The following is a 13,523-nucleotide window of genomic DNA, read 5'->3' on the forward strand; positions in this document are numbered from 1 at the left end:
GTGACAAGCTGATGAATTGAATCAGGTGTTTGATTAGGGAGACATACAAAATGTTCAGCTATAAATGTGACCTGGGATTTGAACCACAGCTCTATTGGTTTTATGCCGCCACCAAGTGGTCACATTTAACAATTCTGATATCGGTTAGATTTGACCATATTCATTGTCCATACAATGTAAAGCAATAAGACTATGTATTATTATGTTTTTATTATTCATAAAAAAATAATCCTTTGACCTTAAACAGCTCCAATCAATGGCCACAAAAAGCTGTATAACGGATGTGCCTTTTCTGTTCAACTGTTTTAGTTTTTTTTAATTGATATACACATGTGCCTGGGCCTTAGTATAAACTTAAAAACAAAACAAATCATAAAATACAGTCTATGTAACAACACAGCATTTACAGTTCCCTCCTCACACAGGACGTCTCTGCAGAAATTAAACCCAAACATTGAAGACAAATAAAAATAGTTTTTAAGAAAAAGAAATCAAACTGTTGGACTTTCTCACGAGCTACGAAAATAACATCCAGGGCATTTTCACCATTAATCGTCTGTTTACGAATGCATCATGTGCCTACAGTCACGAGTGAAAACTTCCAACCGATGCCTTCAGAAGAACAGTAAATGCTACACCTGAGCAGATCTCAGACCAGTTTAAATACTTTCCAACACTGTTCATCAGTCATTTCACCCGTGTGTTGTTCAGTCGTGGAGATACCGCCTCTGGCTTCACATCGTCGTCCGTTTCCCACCCCTCCTCCTCCTTCTCCTCCTCCTGTTCTTCCTCATCAGTGGAGAACAGCTCATCTTCAAAAAAGGATCCGCCCAGCCCGTACTCCTGCGTGTGAACCGACACCTCATTGGACAGCAAATGCGGAGAGCCTTCGATGAAGTCTGCAAACCTGAGTGCAAGTGTGATTTTTAGACAACATGAAATCAAAATGGACCTTTTTCTTTCTTTACATACTCATTTTTGGTCTTAAGCATGGTTCTTCGATATTCTAAATCTATTTGATATTCATTTCCATTTCACACCTTTCTGTTAAACAGCTGTGGTAATAAGCAAGAAACATAAGATGTATAACAGGATTACAGAGCCCCTAAGGTGATGGGGGAAAAAATTGAATGGGAAGGAGAATTTGCATTTTACTTGCAAAACGTTTGTGTTCTGAGAAACTTTATCTCAAAAAACTACTGTGTTCCCCCAAAAACTTTTGTGATGGAAATAATATGAAGTGATAAACTATATTTCAGTGTTTTTACGAGCAAACACAAAAGCTCTGTCACAATTAGACGAGGGAGACACATACCAGTTTACACCTGTTGTTTTTATCCAGCTTTTTTGTCCACTTTCAACCACTTCTGTCCTGATTTCTTTGAGGGGAGGGTCTATGGACGGGTACATTTTTTCAGATGTTTTGATCTAATGGACAGAATAAGCTTGTGCAATTTACATATGAACATGAAAGGAGACGGCGGAAGAACATACGGAGAGCAGCAGCTTTCGTTTCTTCTCTTATAGCTGCAAGATCACGCCGAACACTGTGAGTGAGTGTCAGAAATCAGGAATGGTGAGAGAACGTTGTGCTTGGTACGTCTTCAAACCAACAAAGTTTAAATCCCATCTGTCTAGCACGCTTCCCATAATGTATAGGCAGAGAGTAGTCATTCTTTTGTGATTGTTCAAACACGTTTGGCCACATGAGCGTTTACACTAGGAAAGCAATCCAGTTTGACTATCTCTGGAAGTGGTCAAAAGCGGACAAGCTCAAAACCTTTTAGACCTTTCGAAAATATTCTCTCATACCTCTTAGGAGACTGAAGCCTAGAGACCGTCTTCCAGGTGTTGAACTCAGGACTGCCGCAATATTTCCTAAGTTCCTCCAGAGCTTTTTGAGTCTCCACCTCCGACTGTCTCTGATACTCCTCTTCTGTCAGCAGACGCCGTGGCTCGAGTTTCTTAGGCTTCAGTTTCCTTCAGAGCATTCATTCAGCAAGAACACAATGACTACATTGCTCAAAATGTATTTGAACAACATTTATTAAAATGATATGCTCACTGATAAAGCATGAAGGCCTTGGTAAAAGGGTACTCCAGGTTCTTAGAGCAGAATGCAGCTATCATGATGGCCAGAGCCACTTGCTGGACCTGAATTCCAGCATACACCAGCAGAAGACCAAATATCTGCAGCGTCCACGACAGGATGTTGATACTTCGCTCCTCCACCAGAGGCCCATAGCGGTAACAGACTGCAAAACTGATGAACCCGACCACAATGGTATAACCTAAATGTATATAAACAAAAAACAGTCAGCACTCCGTATACTTTAAAGACTAGTATAAATAAATATTTATCAAATATTGAGCAAAATAAAGTTTGTTTTCATAAATATGATAATAAATAGAAATATAATAATAAATAAATTAACTAATAATTTTTATTTATTAATAAAATAAACTGTAGCTCACTTTTTGCAATCTGGTATATAAAAGTCTTATTTACAGTCATTATTTTTCACGGAATATTGTTTCAAATAGAAACATCATTTTACAAAAATTAAATGTGTTCTATATTGGACTTTATAAAACTGTTAGTTCCTGTCCTTGATTCTGATTGGTCAATAGCTGTGTTTTATTCATGATTAAAACACGGCTATGACCGTTTCACCCAACAGTTCTGTGTATCACTACACAACACCCTTAGCAACCACTCTTAGCAACGTAAACTGTTTGTTCTCAATTGATATTGTTCATTGAAGCTTATTTTATTATGTAGAAGAGTAGCGTAAGAAAGTGATAGAGTGAGCGAGTTTATTACCTGCATTCAGATTTAGCATTTTCCTTCAGGTCAGTCCTATGTTCATGATAAAAATCTGTTTTAATGTCCGATGTATTATCTTGTCCTTTTAACAGTTAAGGGGGTTTTCCGTGACTGACAGCGCTAGTCAAAGCATTTGTCAGTTGCATCTTGTTCCGTGTTCACAACAAATCAGTCTTTTCAATGTAAAAGTCTTCGCCACTGACTGACACACTCATAAAGACAGTATTTGCCGCCATCTAATGGCGTAATAATGTAACTTCTGTTGCCGTTCACGGTCAGGGACTATTTTTTCTGGCGGAAGGAAGGCTTTTAGTGATTTTACTTCATAAAAGTTGCATTAATACATATTTTTTGGGTTTAGTATTTGTATTGTGTGACGCTTTGCGTCGTGCCTAATAACGCCCTTCAGCCGTGACTTATTCACGATACAGCACAGCCTCTCGTACCTTATTGCTTACTTATGCACATTAATACATTTTCAAGGTGCTCTTACCGATAGCCAGATGCCAGTGATCTTTAAGAATTATTTGGAGATTCCTAAACACCAGCTGGATGATGTAGAGAGAAAAGGACCAGCCGCCCATCAGCAGCACATAGAATGGGCTTTTCTACAGGCCAAGGAAACAAACACGTTGAAAGGTAATAATACCACTTAAAGGTACAATATGTAAACTTTTTGCAGTAAAATATCCAAAAACCACTAGGCTAGTGTTATATATTTTGTCCAGCTGATTACAAACAATATCTCTAATGTTTTCAACTACTTGTAAATCATGAGAAAATTCACATTCTAAACAGTGACACGGGGCAGTGCGGTCGCCTGTCAGTGACATCAGTTACCCTTTGTTACCGCCTTTACTGACGTAGAAACCACATGACAACAGTGTCGTGGACATATGCGGAAGTAGAGTTAGCGTCCAGCAAACCACTAGCTTGCTTCAAGCAGTTCCTTATTTACTTCTTGCACGTTTCATGGTGGATTGTGTTACTTATTTATGGAACATAATTACTGTTTACCATCTGCCGCTGGTTCTGTCGACAAGGACAGCTCCCGTAAACTCATGACCGGAAAAGCGGAAGCGACGCCGGCAACTGTGTCATAATAAAAGTCCCGCTGCTCGTGAGGCGTGTGTTGATCAATCGCTCCAGCTCCTCGTTCAGCTCCCGCAACACTCGGTCCTGCTCTGCTTCATACTACAGTAACGTTAATAATCGCATCCACGAACATGAGTTCTTCCAGACTCCAATCCCTATTCTTTTGCACCGTCCGTTGAGACCACATGTCCCAAGTTTCCGCTCTAAAACTTGGCGTCATCAAACTACGCCTTTGTTTTGAATAGGCTTCTTGCGACCTCTAGCGGAAAAAATATCACAAATTGTACCTTTAAAAGGATAGGTCTGTCATCATTTACTCACCCTTAAAAAAAGAATTTCTTTCTTTTGCTAAAAACTCAGAAGATATTTTGAAAAATGTTGGCAACCAAAGAGTTAATGAGCCCCATTGACTTCCATAGTATTTTTTTCCATACTATGGAAGTCAATTGGGGTCCATTCAACAGTTTGGCTACCCATATTCTTCCAAATATCTTTTTTTGTGTTCAGCAGAAGAAAGAAATTCATACATGTTTGGAACAACTTAAGAGTGAGTAAATTACAGAATTTTCTTTTTTTTTTTGGTGAACTATCCCTTTAATAAGAGTTCATTGTTAATTGCTAACCAATGAGTTTGACAGTAGAGAGAAGGACATTTAGTACATATTAAAGAATGTGAGGAATCCTACCTTCGGTAAAAAACGGCCGATGACGAAGATGAGGATAATGAGGGAGGCGATCATGCCAGTGCTCATGCCAGCAGAGTAGTAGAACACTTGACTCCTACAAGATGGATGAAACAGGCGTGAGCACAGAAAGTTATAAACACAAAAAGTAACAACCTAAATTGTGCCTCAATTCAGGAAAAGAGAATTCATTTTAAATTTTGAATTACATTAATGTCAATTACCTGCTTAGAATGTCTGCAAAAAAGAACAGCAACACTCCAGCCAGAAAAACCAAAAACATGTAGATGTCAAAATCTACAGGAGGAAAAACAATATCAATCTACAAGTCAATAACCCAACAGGAATGAGATTTCCCATCCATGTAGACTTTTGCCATTCTAATATATTAATCGCTAGGCCTTTTGAACTCACGTCGGCTAGGTTGTACTGTATAGAGTGTATAGGAGTCTGAAGGGTCCACTCTGAAACAGGTCTTGTTGCTAAAGAGACTGATGCTCACGGTGGTCTCGTTGGTCTGTTCACGAACAAAATACTGCACAAGTTTCCAGATGCTGAAATGCTCAAGCTCCTGCAGGTCCTGCTCATCATTAACCACCGTCACTTTCAGCTTTGTAGTGCTCCACACTTTCACCTGTCAATCAAACAATGGGACGGGGCTTTCAATCTTGATGCAAACATTACTGATCACACTGACAAGTCATAGTCAAAGTTTTACCTGTATTCTAGTCCATGTTTCCCTCCATCCAGGTATGATGGAGTTATGGTAGCAAAAATGTTGTGCAGCTTGTGTTTTGATTTCTTGTCCATCTTTAATTTCTATGATGGGACGAGTGGCACCTACAAGAAAATGACAGAGTAATAACTTATGTGAATCATATATTTTTTTAACATTACTATTTTTAATGTTTTTGAACAAAGTCTCTTATGCTCATTAAGGCTGCATTATTTCACAATAAATACAGAAAAAAAACAATAATATTGTGAAATATTATTACAATTTAAAATGTGGTTTCTATTTTTTAATATACTTTAAAATACAATTTATTTCTGTGATGCAAACATGAATTTTTAGCATCATTACTCCAGTTTTCAGTGTCACATGATCCTTCAGAAATCATTGTAATATACTGATTTGATACTCAGTTATTATCAAAGTTGGAAACAGTTGTGTTGCTTAATATTTTTTTTGAACCTGTGATACTTTTTTCAGGATTCATTGATGAAGAAAAGGTTAAAAAGAGCAGCATTTATTCAAAATATAAATCTTTTCTAACGATATATAAATCTTTACTATCACTTTTGATGAATTTAACACATCCATGCTGAATAAAAGTATTGATTTCTTTCAACAACAAAAAAAAAGAAAGAAAAAAATTACTGACCCCAAACTTTTAAACGGTAGTGTATATTGTTACAAAAGTTTCTATTTGAAATAAATGCTGATATTTTTTTTAACTTTTTATTCATCAAAGAATTCTGAAAAAGTATCACAGGTTACAAAATAATATTAAGCAGCACAACTGTTTCCAACATTGATAATAAATCAGCATATTACAATGATTTCTGAAGGATCATGTGACACTGAAGACCGGAATAATGATGCTGACAATTCAACTTTGCATCACAGAAATCAATTATATTTTAAAGTATATTAAAATAGAAAACTATAATTTTAAATTGTAATAATGTTTCACAACATTATTGTTTTTTCTGTATTTATTATGAAATAATGCAGCCTAAATGAGCATAAGAGACTTCGTTCAAAAACATTAAAAATAGTAATGTGTAATGTTTCCAAACTTTTGACTGGTAGTTTATATTTTTCAATATAATAATATATGAAATATATAAATCTTAAAATGCGAAATTATTAAATGAGAACCGTACACAGCACATACAACAATAAGACAATAATCTACTGAAGTGATGGTTTCACTTGAAAAATGATAAACATTGATAAGGAAAGACATTTTTATCACATAACGTTACTTTAAAAACGTCTGTTTTCACAGCTGTAACTAAGTTACTTACATCAACAAATATATATAACGTTACTTAGTACGCTAACAACACGTAGCTTTCTTCATTGTCTTAAAAAGAATTACAAGCAATATGTATCAAGATATAATATCTTAAACCTTGTCTAACTAATGCTTACCTGACGTTGAAGAAAAATGAAATAAAAACAACACAACAGTCAAGATAACTTTCAATTTGACAGTTTCGATTCTAAAGCCACTTTCGGATTTCATTAATCCCGCCATGATGTCTTCTCGCGTTTCTTCGATGGTGGGAGTGACGTTACCGACGAGACTCAAGTGCTAAACAGCGTCACCTGCTGCAGTGGAGGGACCACGCGCATGTGTTGCACCATCACACATGACAACTGCAAAGTCAAAAATTATCTTATTAAATACTGAATACTGTTTTTTTTTTTTTTTTTTTTTTTTTTACATACGAGTGATTGTTTTCAGTCTAAAGCGATCTATATTGCATAGTTATTAATTATATTTGGTAAAATAAATAAAAAAAAGGTGCAAAACTTATCTTATTTTTTCAATTACATTTCTTGGAATTCATTTTAAGCAGGTGTTACAAGCATGAAAGACACTCAGTTTCACTAACCCTATTAAACAAGTCATGGCTCATCTGTTTCTCTGTCCGGTGCCAGATTGTCTTTTCCTGTTGTGGTTCCTCATAATCCCTTCCTTTGTTTTTAAAGCTCTTGCCCCAATTACAGTTTGAAAACACTTACTCTTACTTCCTTCTCTAAGAACATTCAATTTCCTCTCCATGTCAAGCAAATCCTCTTTTTTTGTGCATGAAATGAATGTAAACAAATAAAACATTTCATTGCAGAGCTCATTAAACTCCCTTTACAGAGCATATGTTCCTTTTAAAGAGAAATCACTTTCACCTATGTTAAAATGACATCTATACAGTGAGTTGCAAATAAAATATTTGGAATGAAATCAGGCAACCATCACTTGCAACTTTCAGCATATATGCATAAAATAATTACAGATTCGGTGAAAATGTTAGTTGCCTATTATACTATATACAAGAATATTTAATTATAGCAAAATATACACAGATAGAACTAAGTATAAAACGTTATACAGCATAGCTGTAAATCTCAATAGCAATGTGTCAAACTCCACTTTATCACAAATCCAAAAATCAGATATTTACAACAATTTACAGCATGAGAGGTTGAGCTGTCCAGGGCAGAAGTATGGTCCATTTGTTAATCAGCAGCTGGATGTGCAGCATTATCTGCTCCATATAAGAAGATTTTGGGTCCTGACAGTAAAGTACAAATGCTGGTCACATATTCTCTCAACCCCAGGCTCCTCCCGGGTGGAAATCTGGAACAATTGTGGCTGCAGCAGAGAGAGGGGTGGAGTATCCCACAGTGAAGTTCTGCAGACCCAACATCAGACATTTCCAACTGTAGCGAAGAGCCTTTCCTACGTTCTATGAGAGTTGAAAAGAACACAAATAGTGAATTTGTAACTTCCAACATATTCCCCCAACTCCCAATCAACCAACATATTGTCTTAATGTGTGTGTATTATATTAATAATAAATTACATAATCAAAATAAATGGAATTAATACTAAAATTATTGGATGACAAAATGCAACACCTAAATAAAAAATAGATCTGGTCCCCTTTTATTCACTTTCTTCAGAATTGTGATGATTAGTTTTTTATTTTTCAATTTTAATTTGTGTACAGAACCTGTCAAAAGTTTGGAAACGTTACCTTTTTTTAAAAAACATTTTTGTCTCTTATGCTCACCAAGGCTGCATTTATTTCATTATATTACAGTAATACATCACAGTAATATTGCGAAATATTATTACAATTTAAAATAACTGTTTTTTATTTTAATACATTTATAAATGTAATTTATCCATTTGATGCAAAGCTGAATTTTCAGTATTGTTACTCCAGTCTTCAGTGTCACATGATCCTTCAGAAATCATACTGATTGGGTGCTCAAGAAGCATTTCTCTTATTATTATTATTATTATTATTGTTATTATTATTATCAATGTTGACAATAGTTTTTGCTGCTTAACATTTTTGTGGAAACAATGATATTATTCAAATATTTGTGATATAAGAGAGAAAAAAGAGAGAAATTAATACTTTTATTCATCAAGGACACATTTACTTGATCAAAAGTGACAGTGAAGACATTTATAATGTTACAAAAGATTTATATACAGCTCTGGAAAAAATTAAGAGACCACTCCAAGTTCAGAAATCAATGTTAAGTGTCTCTTAATATTTTTCCAGAGCTATATATATATATATATATATATATATATATATATATATATATATATATATATATATATATATATATTGATCAAAAGTGACAGTGAAGACATTTATAATGTTACAAAAGGTTTATATAATAATAATAATAATAATAATAATAATATTATATATTATATATATATATAATATATATATATATATATATATATATATATATATATATATATATATATGCATGCTGTTTATTAAACTTTCTATTTATTCATCAAAGGATCCTGAAAAAAATATCACAATTTCCACAAAAATATTAAACAGCACAACTGTTTTCAACATTATTTATAAAAATATTAATAAATGTTTCTTGAGGACCAAATAAGCATATTAGAATGATTTCTAAAGACTTCTTTCAAATTTTTTTTTTAATGTTTCCAAACTTTTGACAGGTACTGTAATTTTTTACAGTAATTTTTTGTATATAATTGTAAGTTTTGATTTTTGGATAAATAATTTACTTAAATTAAAATGAATAAATATTAATACATTTTTTTTTTTTTTTACATAAAAACTCAAAATGATTCGACTGTCAGGAGCACAGTGCTCACAATACTTTGGCCTTTAGTAAATCTGAGCAACAAATCAAAATCATTTGATTAAACCACAATCCAATTCCTTTGAAAATACCAATTTTCATTCACAGGTCCAAGAGTTTTAGCCTGTGCCAGAAACAATATAATAGAATTAAGACTTTGAGTGGTTTAAATACCTAACAGAATTAGTAAGTAGACAATTTAGCTGGATTAAACACTAGACTTTATCATTTTAAACTGTAAACAGCATGTAGTTTAGTGTCTGTACATTAGTAACTGTCTCTCTGTGTGACAACAGGTCTGAAACAGGATGCACTGCTTTTTCCTGAGGGAGGAAACGCATGACAATGGATCACTGCATGTGATCTGAATGACCCATTCCTCCCAAAATAAATGTCTGACAATGTACTAACCCCAGTTGTTTTCAGTTCCTCTAGAAAGGCCTTCATTTGGGTAAAAACAGATGCTGTGTATTGAGTGAATGCGGTGTAAAAGCATGATGCAAGTAAATTGTCTTTTATCCTATAGGGCCATTGCTGCAGTTTTAATTAAATCTTATATTCATCAACATACATGTGTTTTATGTTTTGCAGAACATTTCTTTTTTAGAGCCGTCCATAATGATACATTAAAAATATAACATCTATCCTATTTGTGGTTGGGGCCAGTACAAACCTGAAACACTGGCCCAACTGGACCAGCAGCAGAAAATCTTTATTAATGAGCCCTGTATTTCATTTTGTTAATTTTGTTGTTGGGAAAGTTGGCCATTATAGCAGCAAATTTGTACAAGCTACTTTGGTGAAGGTGCTTTGGAAGAAAAAACTGGGATGATATAGATTTAAAGTGGATTACGGTGGGATGGCATGTTTACTAAAGATACTCCACTCAGTCTCAGCCGTTTTGATTGGCTAAGTCTGATAAGGAAACAGTCTAAGATGCCAGACAGGTCACCTGTTGATCTTTGACCTAGTCTAACACAGGGTCAGCAAATTCACTAGAAAAGTCATGTGCTGTTTAAAAATTATAATCATTTATATGGTTATTATATTCAAAGCATTTACTGAAGTGGGAATTACTATATCTGTGCATGATTTCATAATCAAAATTCCCTAAATGGACAACAACATTTTGTTTTTGAAAGCATTTTTTTTTCCATTACTGAATAACACACAACAACTTTCTGTTGTATAATGTCACTCTTCTCACTCATGACCAAGCCACTGGTCATTTAGAAACTCAATGGTAGAGTTCATGAGATTTTAAATCAGGATAACACAGGGACAAAACCATTTTGAACACTTTCCTATCATCATTCAAAGTTCCCTCAAATTTGTGCAAAATGAAAAAAAATAATAATAATTTAACAATTAACAATTGGAAAAAAAATTTGTCAGAATTGAAAAAAAAAATCAAATTTACCAGTACCAGTGGAATATTGACTTGTCACGACTGGAAGCAATGATTAAGTACTATAACGAACAAGTAAGCCTACTTGGGATTGTCTGTAACCCAATAGAGAAAATAGTGATTAAATACAAATTAAAACTTAGTAGCAGTTAGTAGTGAAATTAAAGATACCAGTCATTGCTAGATTACTTCCTAGTATTTTATTTATAGTAAAAGTAATATAAAATGCACACTAGTTAGTCTTAAGGAATAAATGAATATGATTTTATATATTTATAGGCAGAGCTGGGTGGTAACGGATTATATGTAATCAGGATTAGGTAATCAGATTCCAAAAATCAAGTACTTGTAATTAGAGTAAACTACTTTTTAAAATACTCGTAATCAGACTACAGTTACTTTGTTATGGATTACATGATTACATATTATTTACACAATGGCAGTAAGTTGTTCACAATTCATTGATTCTCGTAATTTTTCCTTTTTTTAACATTTATTTTTTTTTCATAATAAACCTGCTGCTTATATGTTCATGATTCTTTGAGTTTTTCCAACAGTGAAGGGGAAATGTAGATGAAATAATAATAATATATGAAATTTATATGAAATATTTGATGTGATATTGCTGTGAATTTCATGTTTTTCAATATGTTTGTCTTTGTAATGTTGCTGTTTTCTAAATGTACTTAATTTTAAGTAAATTTGCTTTAAAATCATAAGATGTGATTTTGTTTTATTCAGCGTTACTATCAGCAAACACTAACAGGTACATTAGTGTTAGTATTTTGAAGTATTAACTCTCCATAAATTAGGGCTGCACGATTAATCGCATGCTTTTCTCACGCGCATTTTGTCAGTAAAGCCGGTTCCCTGATTACCGCTAAATCGCCATCACCTGCTTTCAAATGGAGCGGCATTTAATAGACAGAGCCGTAGTTCACAGACAAGCCACGCAATATCGCGTTCATTATCGCAGGCGATTCATCTGCCATATGAACGCGATATTGCGTGGCTTTTCAGTGAACTACGGCTCTGTCTATTAAATGCCGCGTCATTTGAAAGCAGGTGATGGCGATTTAGCGGTAATCAGGGAACCGGCTTTACTGACAAAATGCACGTGAGAATAGCATGCGATTAATCGTGCAGCCCTACCATAAATTGCACTTTAAAAAGAATCTGTTGAGGCTCTTGTTGGTGAATAGAATATATTTTTTGGAATATATTTTTTCTTTGTATCTGTCAAAAATAGTACAAGATTATCCTACAATATATGTGACATCAAATAAGGGTTAGCACAAAAGTAATCTAAATGTAATCCAAAAGTAGTCAGATTACATTACCAAAAATGTGTAATCTAAGAGATTATATTACTGATTACAAATTTTGTCATGTAATTTGTAATCAGTAACTAATTACAATTCATAAGTAATCTACCCAGCTCTGACTATAGGCTATTACTACTCAAACTGTACTATTTTTATTTTTTTAAGTATTAAAGATATTAATACTTTCATTAAGCAAGCACTCATTAAATTGCTATTCATCAAAGAGCTCTGAAACAAAATGTATCACAGACAATCTGACAACCATTTTCTACTGTTATTAAAAATGTTCCTTGAAACTGAGAAAGACTGGAGTAATGATGCTGAAAATTCAGCTTTACCATCACAGGAATAAATTACATTTTAAGATATATTAAAATAGTAAACAGCTACTTAAAATTGCAATAATATTTCACAATGTTACGGTTTTTACTGTAAAAAACAAACAAATGAAGCCTTGGTGAGAAGCGTATTCTTTCAAAAACAAACAAAGAAGACAAACTTTTACACATTAATGTGCTTTAAAAACCACACTTTTTATGTTTTCAAGTGAAATATTCAACCTTACCTTTCTGTATTTTTTATACTTTTCTTTCTTTTTTGCTTTCTTTTCCTCCTTTAGTTTGTGTTGGCTGTCATTTTCCACTAAGGGCTCGTATGGGGATCTCTCCTGCAGTACAGTGAAGTGCAGAGCTCTGGGCCTCTTCTCCGGCGGCTGTTCGAGGCTCTGCTCCGGTGCTCCGGTGTCGACCTGCCGCCTGTATCTGCCGCTAACGTCCTCAAAGAGGCCAAGCCGCGGGACACAGAGAGACTTGGGCTTCATGGTATTCACCAGGAACGTGTTGTGAGTGCACCCAGATAAAGCTCTCAGGACTACATACGCACATCCTCTTGGAGCAGCTCTGCAGTGTTTGGGTTTGGCTGGACTCCAGCTCTGATTGAGTTCACAGCAGGGGCCGTCTGAAGACTGGAGGACAAGCTCTGTTGACAGTCCGGGGTCAATGAAGTATATAATCCAATCCAATTTAATTTCCATTCTACTGAATTCACTCATTCATAGGCCTACACATAAATAATTGTATAATGACATAAATAAAAAAAACTATTTTACTTAACATGTTGTTAAGTTTATTCAGTGAAAGTACATTGTAGTATGTATTTTAAAAACTATATTGGGATGCAATATAGTCTGCTGTTTTATTTTTTATTATTGATTTAAATTTTTGAATCACTAACACAAGCAAAATACCTTTTTCCTACATATTACATTTAAAAATGTTATAGCTTTAGTAATAAATTAAAT

The 13,523-nt window shown here is 34.1% G+C and overlaps 2 protein-coding genes across 4 annotated transcripts; both read right to left on the reverse strand.

Annotated features, from left to right (window-relative positions):
• nemp1 (nuclear envelope integral membrane protein 1) lies at positions 1-7,373 on the reverse strand. 3 transcript variants are annotated; one of them, XM_067372079.1, is made up of 12 exons: positions 7,234-7,373; positions 6,767-6,994; positions 5,324-5,445; positions 5,020-5,239; positions 4,830-4,902; positions 4,609-4,702; positions 3,321-3,435; positions 2,066-2,291; positions 1,813-1,980; positions 1,495-1,547; positions 1,316-1,394; positions 1-907 (listed from the first exon to the last, which is right to left on the reverse strand). In XM_067372079.1, exons 2-12 carry the CDS (start codon positions 6,870-6,872, stop codon positions 688-690), a joined length of 1,476 nt encoding a protein of 491 aa, XP_067228180.1. In that variant the 5' UTR covers positions 6,873-6,994; positions 7,234-7,373; the 3' UTR covers positions 1-687. The 3 variants fall into 3 exon arrangements, with proteins under 3 accessions (XP_067228180.1, XP_067228181.1, XP_067228182.1); XM_067372080.1 differs by lacking the exons at positions 1,316-1,394; positions 1,495-1,547; positions 7,234-7,373 and having other exon boundaries at positions 6,767-6,896; XM_067372081.1 differs by lacking the exons at positions 1,316-1,394; positions 1,495-1,547; positions 1,813-1,980; positions 7,234-7,373 and having other exon boundaries at positions 6,767-6,896.
• Positions 7,374-7,945: 572 nt separating this feature from the next.
• si:dkey-126g1.9 (required for drug-induced death protein 1) lies at positions 7,946-13,121 on the reverse strand. Its single transcript, XM_067372082.1, has 2 exons — positions 12,789-13,121; positions 7,946-8,085 (listed from the first exon to the last, which is right to left on the reverse strand). The coding sequence occupies exons 1-2, from the start codon at positions 13,041-13,043 to the stop codon at positions 7,948-7,950; spliced, it is 393 nt and encodes a 130-aa protein (XP_067228183.1). The 5' UTR covers positions 13,044-13,121; the 3' UTR covers positions 7,946-7,947.
• Between the last annotated feature and the right edge of the window lie 402 nt (positions 13,122-13,523).

Source organism: Chanodichthys erythropterus, chromosome 20 (genome assembly GCF_024489055.1).
Source record: "Chanodichthys erythropterus isolate Z2021 chromosome 20, ASM2448905v1, whole genome shotgun sequence".
In the NCBI taxonomy this organism is placed as follows: domain Eukaryota; kingdom Metazoa; phylum Chordata; class Actinopteri; order Cypriniformes; family Xenocyprididae; genus Chanodichthys; species Chanodichthys erythropterus.